At 35.0% G+C, this 9,594-nt stretch overlaps 1 protein-coding gene across 1 annotated transcript; it reads right to left on the bottom strand.

Annotated features, from left to right (window-relative positions):
* Positions 1 to 421: 421 nt before the first annotated feature.
* Positions 422 to 5,293, bottom strand: bcas2 (BCAS2 pre-mRNA processing factor). The gene is made up of 7 exons (XM_067412756.1): positions 5,139 to 5,293; positions 4,806 to 4,898; positions 4,655 to 4,725; positions 4,120 to 4,281; positions 3,646 to 3,696; positions 1,105 to 1,185; positions 422 to 1,006 (listed from the first exon to the last, which is right to left on the bottom strand). Exons 1-7 carry the CDS (start codon positions 5,250 to 5,252, stop codon positions 880 to 882), a joined length of 699 nt encoding a protein of 232 aa, XP_067268857.1. The 5' UTR covers positions 5,253 to 5,293; the 3' UTR covers positions 422 to 879.
* Positions 5,294 to 9,594: the final 4,301 nt, after the last annotated feature.

The following is a 9,594-nucleotide window of genomic DNA, read 5'->3' as shown; positions in this document are numbered from 1 at the left end:
GAAGAGCTAGTCAAGTTAAAGTTTTTTTAGATTCTGAAGAAAAATTGAGTATTGAAATATTATTATAGATGTGGGATTTAGTCACCAACCAAGTTGCATTCTAGTCAATTTAGAATCAATGTTTTGTCAAGCTATTGAGCAGTGTGTAGTATTTTGGGAGAATATCAAAGAAAACCAATTAAGCAAGATATTACAGTACCTCAAGACCCACAAAGCACTAGTACACGACCATGGTCATGAAACAAGTTTACATCAAGCAAAGTTACTATGAACAAATTTAAATAGCTCATAACAGAAGTTTAAGGTTCAGGAAAAGATATACCAAACTTCTTCAAATTAACTATACTACATTCTGTTCAATAGTTCATGTAGCATAAAAACATGAATGACATGAGACGAAATCAAGACCAAAAGTGTGCTGTTTAGCCAGAGGACTTTTGTTGACTGAGAAAATGAACAAGTCATTATTTCAGCATTTTATTGTGTTTTTTAAAAAAAAATTACAAATAGAGTAGAACATGACCATTAAAATCAACTAAATGTCCATCAGGTACTCATACACAAGACAAAAAAATATTATAAATGACAATACAGCCACATGAGCTTTGCAAAACTATTTTTTTATGTACTGAATATAGTGAACACAAATGTGTTTTTCAGAGCAATTCTCGTTTGTTTTTGGTGCAAAATCACAATCTACACACCAGCAGAGCCTCTGTTTGCACTATTGCTTATTTGTGTTTCATAAAGACTATTTTCCCTGTTCATCAGGAAAACGGAACAAAGTGATCATTCAAAAACAAAATGTCACACTTTGGTGATAATTTGCTTATGCAAAGTCTGCACAGTTTTAAGATGCTGTTGAAGTGTTTTCATTCTTTAAAAATCCTGTCGAATATTCTCTTTGTTCTCATCTCCCTGTTGCTGTTTCATCTGTGCCACTTCATTCTCCAGTTGGATGATGGCTCGCTCAATCTCATAGTTCTTACTAACAAGAGACACCCAGCTGCGAAAATACAAGCAGAGATGTCAACTAATTGCATTCAAATTTGCACATAACATTTTGCAAGTGGTTTTCATATAGGAATATAATGAAGTACTGACTTTGACTCAAGTTCTCTCAGTTTTGCTCCTCCAGCCAGCTGGTCATTTTTGCGCTGCCAGTTCAGATCCTGTATCTGCTTTCTGGAATGAGAACAGAAACCCATTAGGTGGGAAAAATTATGATATTATGATACACCTGTTAATAGACAACAGCTTCATAGTAAAGGGGCTTCACCCAAAAATGAAAGTTATCGCATAATTTACTTACCCTCAACCCATCCTATGTGTATATAATATTCTTCTTTCAAACAAATACAATCAGAGTTATATTAAAACTCTCCTGGCTAAGCCAAGCATTGAGTGCATCCATCCATTATAAAAATACTTCATGCAACTCTGGGGGGTTAATAAAGGCCTTCTGAAGCGAACTGATGGGTTAGTATAAGAAAAATATCCACATTTAACACATTATAAGTAAAATATCTAGATTCCAGCAGACTACCTTCCCTATTTAACTTACAAAGAAACCAGTTAAGTAAGTATCATACAGACGACATTCTGCCGAAAGGATATAAAGTTTTAAATATTTTTCTAACAAAAACTCATCGATTCGCTTCAGAAGTTCTTTATTAACCCCCTGGAACCGTGTGGAGTACGTTATGGATGGACTTTTTTGGGCTTCAAATTTTAGGCTGCCATTATAAAGCTTGGAAGAACAAGGACATTTTTTAATATAAGTCTGATTGTATTTGTCGGAAAGAAAAATGTAATATACACCTATGATGGCTTGAGGGTGAGTAAATCTTGTCATTTTTATTTTTGGGAGAACTATCACTTTAAGGCCCCGTTTACACCTGATATTAAGATTTTGGTCGATTTGATCACCTGGTTCCTCATTTATTAACAGTGCATAGAAAAGGTTCTATCTAGTCCTACAAATCAAATTTGCACACAGTACTTACGCACAGCAGTAAGTAATCACCACATGTCCTTAAAACACCATGCTTTTTCACGTTCAAGCTCATTTGCATTCAAAAACACCTCGAACAAACGATATAATGTATGGTGACAACATATAAATCATGTGAATGTATGTCCTAACCTAAATCTCAAGTAGTATGCGTTTAGGAAAGCGGTACCAACTGAGAAGCCATTGTGGGCTCTCACTAAACAAAAAACACACTCTCGGCGCAGCACAGCGGTTTGCCAAATCTTCCAGCAAAGCGAGATCAGCCAAGACACTATAGCTACATTTCAAAAGACTTTTCAGCTGTCTTTTAAGCTTTTCAAACCAATTATGTAAATTTATAGCTTGAACTATGAAATTACTTATTGAGTATTTGAAATTAAACGACACAGGAAACGCCCAGTGGCACTGTCTCTTTGTAGTATCACCATTCTATCACTATAGATTCTCTGCGTTATAGTTACACATCCCTACGTATAAGTACAAGTTGGTAGATCCCACACTTTGTGTGAAACTGTTCTTACACACTCATTACTCTCTCTCTCACACACACACACACACACACACACACACACACACACACACACACACACACACCTGTGCGTATTTATCAATCGTGTGCGCACAGTTCTTAATGCAATCATTGTTGATAAATCCCACGTGCGAAAGAAGAATCATGTTTGTTCACAGCCACTTGGAAACGTCTCGAATCGACTATACATGGTGACAACACTTCCTGTTAAAAATCACGTGACTGTTTTTTTTCCTCACCGAAATAATGGCAAGGAAGAGGAACTTGACAAACACAATGAGTTGCGCAATGATGTTTAACAACAACAAATTTGCATCACAAATTATTTGCATGTTAACAGAATGAAACCCTTTTCTATTTACATTAAATACATTGGTTGGTTGTGTTTTTTTGGCGATGTGGATGCAGCCTATGGCTCCAATTATGTTAAAATTAAGTGGCAATAACATGAAAGCCACATTTTATTTCAGCTGAGGATTTCGGAAAGGGAACCGGATGTAGGTTGGGGACAAGGAAATAATTGCATCCAACATTTGTCACAGTTGTCTTTTAAAGGGTTTAAAACAAATTACGCATGGTGTTTAAAGCTAAAATTATAAATTGAATGTTTTATAATTACCGGTAAAGGAAACAGGACATGTACGGATTGCTTAATGCATACTGGCACCATACCTTAAATGCTTTTTTTTCCCTTATGTGTGCACTTTTTGTGTGGCGGGTAAATGTGTGCACTTTTTCAGATCTTTCGACCTAGTGGACAAAATTATTTCGTCCAACTTGCATATGAACAAGGCCGGAAATGCATAAGAAGAGCAGCAGCTTTAATTTCTGCTCTGATAGGTCAAGGTCCTTGACCTTGATAGATGCAAGACTACGCCAAAGGCTGCATGTTCACAATATGAGTAATCCCATCTAGTTTTCAACAACCTATGGAAGTGCACAAGCTCAAAACGTTTTAGACCCAGTTTACACCAGTATTTAGAGTTGTCCACTTGTGGTTTTAAAATGATATTCAAAAGCTAATTAAATTGTTTGTGTGCACAAGCACAATACACAACATCTATATGTAAAAGTAAATTGCATTGACCTACAACTTACTCACCTAACCTTCTGAAGCTCCTTTTGTGCATTTTCAATCATTAAGGCCAAGTTGCTGTTTCACAGAGAAAACAAACAATTATGATCAACATAAAATCCAGAAACAATTGCTTTCAGTTTCTAATAATATCGCACCAGAAGAGCTTTTCAAACCAACGTCTTGAGCCTGCTAATAGTGTTCACAGTATCAAAACAAACTTTAACCCCTAACAATATAACAAAGATGTATAGCTGTGGACAAAAGTGATGTCCAACCTAGGAACATTTACATAGTCCCTCTTTATTCCAATATTATTAAAAATATGTTAAAGATTTTGTAAACAGAGAAAGAAAACCAAATATTTACACATTTGCCAAATATTTGTAAAATAAACACCTTAACTAAGTTCAGTGTTTTGTTCTTCCCTCATAGATTTCTGATAAAGATTGACACTTTAGAAAAAAATCTTGAATAGACGGACTCAATGTCTCCACTCACTCATTAGACACCTTCCATGCATTAGTTCCATACTGGGCCATGAGCTCAAGGTTCTCAATGCGCACGGCCTGGTGCTCCAGCTGGGCCATGGAGTTGTTGACACTCTCCTGCCATGCTGTGATATCATTCTTCTGCCCAGAAGATGGAGCAGGAAGCTCATATCTAAGAAGACAAGCACAAGTAGGTAAACTCTAACAGCAAACACCACTTTTTTTTTAGGTATATTTGGATGAGCTCTTTACTGTATGTGAACTTGAAACCATCCGCTCAGGCTTTTATGATGTGTAATACTTGACTTGGAAACTGGCTTCTAACAATAGCATTATAAAATGAAAACGAAATGTTTGTCTTCAGTTTCTGGGTGAAAAGATACTTCCGTTACAACCCATCAACGTGCAGTTTCTCCCACAAAAGTAGTTTTTAGATTTCTTGGGATTTAATTTCCTACCTTCTTTTAACTTGAAGAGGTTCTGTTAAACAGGACACAAGAAGACAACAGTGGACCTGTAACAGAAGTGTTGCTCAGTAAACTTACCTCTTCATACTGAGCAGCTCCATGGGTTGACGAGCAGCCAGTCTTTCAAACTCATTCCTCATTATCTCCGTCTAATGAGAACAATACAACACTAAAATTATGGTGTTAACATGTAGATTATGCTAAAACAGTAGCAGAAAGGGTCTTGTACCTCAAAGGCAGAGAAATCTGGTGTGGGCAGGTAACTCAAATAGTTCTTGGTTGGTCTGTATCGTCTCGTCTCTTCTTCCACCAAAGCAGCTGCCTGAAATTGATTAAAAAACGACTAATGCACACCTTATAAAGATATCTGTAATACTGTAACAAATGTAATACTATAAAAAACGTAATCCAGAAACATAGTAAGTTAAAAAGCCAAACTGTCTCGTTTAAATACCAGAAGAAGACGCATCCGTTAGCTGTCTGCCTTATGCCAGCAGGTCACATATTTATTTGACGTTTTAAATACACAGAACGAACAAAAGTAAACATTCAGTCTACTCACTGCTTCTCTGACTCCTGGAGCATCATAACCCTGGTCGAAATATGGCAAAGCATCAACAAAAACATCACCAGCGACTGAAGCTGGTCCTGCCATCCTTTCCAAACACACGCTCATACGCTTCGCGCTCTGCTTCTACTATGGTTGGATCGAATGGCACATGAACATCAGCGCCCCGTTGTGGACCGGAGGATATACTTCGGAAGTTGAACTTAGACGTCACGCAACTACTCTGTCTCTGTTATTAGTCCTTGTGTATTACAATGTGAGAGCTAAATTAAACTTTGATCCAGAAATTACTAAAGCAAAGAAAAGGCTAAATTCCTGGCTCCAGAGCGACCTGTCGTTACTTCTTGCTAAGGCAGAAGGTATCTCTAGATTGACCTATCCTGCTCTTTCATTACATGTGAACAAATCGATATGTGAAGAGGTTGATAGGATGCTTTTTGACTTTTTATGGAAACACAAGAAACATTACATCAAAAAATCTGTCGTCACAAATAGCTTTGAATACGGGGGTCTTAATTTTCTTGACTTTGCTTCTTTAAATGACACTTTTAAGATCAATTGGCTGAGGCAATTCTTGAACGATTCTGAATCCATATGGAACATAATTCCCAAGTATATTTTCTCTAAAGTTGGTGGTCTCCCCTTTCTGTTAGTATGTAATTATAATATCTCTAAATTGCCCATCAAACTATCAAATTTCCATAAGCAGGCACTTTAAGCTTGGCACTTAATCTACACACATAATTTTAGTCCCCATAGGTGTTTTATTTGGAATAACCAAATAAGTAACATCCGATTTAAAAATAAAACAATAATAATAATAAACAATGGTTTAATAATAATATTGTTTTGGTTTCTCAACTTGTAAACTCAAATGGTCATTTGTTTTCTTATTCTGAATTCCTAAATATAGTATTCCTGTTACCCCAGGAGATTTTGCCATAGTGATGGATGCCATCCCCAGTGGAGCTATTGCTCTTTTAAAAAATTCTGTTGATGCTTTACCACCCTCTACATATTGGGTACATCCTTGTGAGACTGACTGTGACTGGGAAAATTTGCTTTCTGTCTAGTCCCTCTCTTAGGAACAGAAAAATTAGACAACTCTTTCAGAGCGATATTACTACAGTCCCTTCAGTTGTATCCTATTGGTGTAATTCCTTTAATGATATTCCTTGGAAGAAAGTGTGATCCTTACCCAACAGATACTTAATCACTAAGGTTAAAGAGGTATCCTTTAAGTTGTTACATCGATTTTATCCCGTCAATCTTTATATCAAAAAAATGTTTCCTGTGATGGATCCCCTTTGCTTCTTTTGTGGAGTGGAAGATGAGTCTGTCCTTCACCTTTTTTGGGATTGTTTTCATGTAGTTACTTTTTGGAAGAAATTTAGTTTATTTGTACGTGTTTCTCTCTTAGAAAAAAATTCTTTGGAGTTTAAGGATGTCCTATTTGGATTTTATAACTCTGACAAGAGTCTTAAAGACAAGTATTTTCTTATAAATCTATTTATTTTTTCTAGCTAAGTTTTTAATACACAAGTGCAAATTTTTGTCTGTTAAACCTTTCTTTATTATTTTTTGTAAAGATCTGAAATGTTATTTAGATACTGTCTTTTCTTCCAGGGATGCCAAAGCTTCAAAGTCCTCTACGTTGTGCAAGAAGTATAATATTTATACATTTTTATAATGTTAAAAAAAAGAAGAAAAAAAAAGGCATTGGCATCTTTTTCTCTGTCACACTCTCTTGAACCTAATTTACTTTAAATTTCATGTCACCCCTGGCTCAATGTTGTTGATCTCTTTTTTTATTATTATTTATGTTTTTTTTTTTTTTTTTGTATTCCTTTTACTTCCTTGGTCTACTGTTTATATATATATATATATATATATAGTTATATTCTTTTTGAACTGTAACTATTTGCTTTTTATATTTGTTCAATTAAAAAAAAATAGTCCTTGTGTATTTTTAACTCTTTATGGTGCAGAGCTGCCATATGGCAAGAATGAATTTCTACTAATTTCCTTGTTATTGAGGGGGAAAAAAACAATATATTGCACTATGGGAACATGACATGCTGTTATTAAGGGCACAATATGTAAGATTTTTGGATTAAAATATTAACTAGCATTAGAACAGTGTTATTGTTGACTTGTGTACTACATTATCCTAATTGATTTCTAGAATGTTTAAATCCAGATGAATGAGCTATTTTAACCAGGACATAACGGCGTTACCCTCAATTTCAGGTTTTATTTTGTAGAAACCATAGAAACACCAAAGACGTTTTAATATGTTATGTTTTATTACACAGGTGAGGAACTGTTTGGATATGTTCATCGACATAAAACGAATAATTGCTATATAGCTCAACACAGCTAGTCTTATTGCTTAAATCTGCTTTTAAACTCATAGGAGCCGCCAAGTGAACGCACAGAGTAGCATTATAACATAACTTTCAACACACAAATGTGTAATATGATAATAAAAAAACACAAATGCATGAGTGGAGGAAGCGGAAGCAGTCATCTGCGACATAATCATTTTAAAAGCTCTGCGAAATCAAGGCGTCATCAGGCAATGCCTTTGTTTTAAATAGCCTCTAGCGGCGAAAAATTTAATATTGTGGCTTTAAGTCAAATTGCATTGAATGTCCCTCCAAAACTCTCTTTCTTCTCAAGGGGGATTTTTGCTAGCCTAGAAATCTAGACGCACCTTAACGGCAGCAAATTTAATTTGCCCGCAAGTGTCATCTTGATGTGGGTCTGGCTTGTCAGGCTAGATTTTTGCAGCATGTTTGGAAAATAAATTTGACATTTTTATTCCCAAATCAACATTGTCTAACATAGTTTTACTGTAAATTGAGAAAATATCAATGTGTTACAATTGCCAGTACTGTACCACTACGAAAAATAGGTATGTTGCCATATGGCAACGCTGTATAGTGGAATTAGATTTTTTATAGATATAAATATGTTTTCAGTTGTGCATTTATTTTAAGTGTTTATTGTAGTATAGTTGTATTTATGTATAAATAATAAAATTATTTATTTAAAAAAAATACAGTAATATTTTATAGAATAACTTTTTTTTTTGGACCATTTTTCATTGTGGTACGTGCTACCATGGCAACGTTTCACGTTCCCCTAAGTCCCCCCTAAGTTATATGACTCTGGCTTTTTTGTTTTCTCTCTCTCTCTCTCTCTCTCTCTCTCTCTCTCTCTCTCTCTCTCTCTCTCTCTCATTGCTCTTGGGGCATGAAAAAAAGATATGAACTGATTGTACAAACAGAGATTTTCAGATGTCCGCTAGAATGGACGGTAGGCATGCATTTTTGGTTTTAACTGAAGAGATACTAACTGTACATAATACAGTAATAACACAGTAATACTGGTTTGTCATGAATAACAAACCAATTAATAAAATTAAATAAAATCAGGTGAAAACTATAAAATATATAGCCTAAAAAATATATAATACCGCCTCAATAATTGCAAAAGCAATGAGTTTGATCCTGTTCAACCAGCAGACGAAGAACTTCATAGAAGTTGGACATTACATGTCTTTGATATCAGAACATGTGGATGTGATTCAATCAAAGATGCGTGTTGGAGTAATGCATTAAGTAACGTGTATTACATAATCAGATTACCTTTTGATGTAACATACTCCATGCATTACTTTTTTTTGACATATATGTAAATTACATTTTAATTCCACCAATATATTTATTTACAACTAAAATAGTTAACTGCAGACTACGTATTTTCATGAACAGTGACAGTAAAAGCCTTAAGCGAATACATTGATGTATGATGTCCAATTTAGTGGACAGATGATTAATCACAAATTCCTCCCAATCTAAAATGAATAGCTGGGAAAATGTAACAATATATGATATGATACAATAATGTGACTCCTTTGAGATGTTACTTGGTGTTGCAACATTTTTACCTGCAAGAGTCTCCTAGGATAGAAGAAATGGATGGATATGGATATTCCGGCGCCATCTTGGTTTGGAGGGAGGAAAAATCCAACATACAACGGCTTGCCACTTGATGGCAGTATATAGAATAATGCACTAGTGTCAACGGTAGTGGTTAATGTGCAACTGTGCAATCAAAACCCATGCATAAGCAAAAAAAATGCTTTTTGAATTGCTGTTCACTGTGGAGACCTCTATCCGTGAAAGGTTTAAGAATAATAGTCAATATCAATCAAATCAAATTGATTATTAACAGTCAATAATAATCAAAACTAAATAACACAAATGGCCAAAGCTATAATATAGCTATTTAAGCTTCATCAAAGTAGCCCCCAAATTCTGCTAGTTTTGATAATATACCATATATATTTACCATATATTTTAAACCCATTCATTCTGGAAAATCATTCAAAATGTCTAATTTCCACAAGATGACGACATTTGATTCACACTGCCTCCACCTC

The sequence above is a fragment of the Pseudorasbora parva genome, chromosome 13 (assembly GCF_024679245.1).
Source record: "Pseudorasbora parva isolate DD20220531a chromosome 13, ASM2467924v1, whole genome shotgun sequence".
In the NCBI taxonomy this organism is placed as follows: Eukaryota; Metazoa; Chordata; class Actinopteri; order Cypriniformes; family Gobionidae; genus Pseudorasbora; species Pseudorasbora parva.
This window is presented reverse-complemented; position numbering and strand designations above follow the sequence as displayed.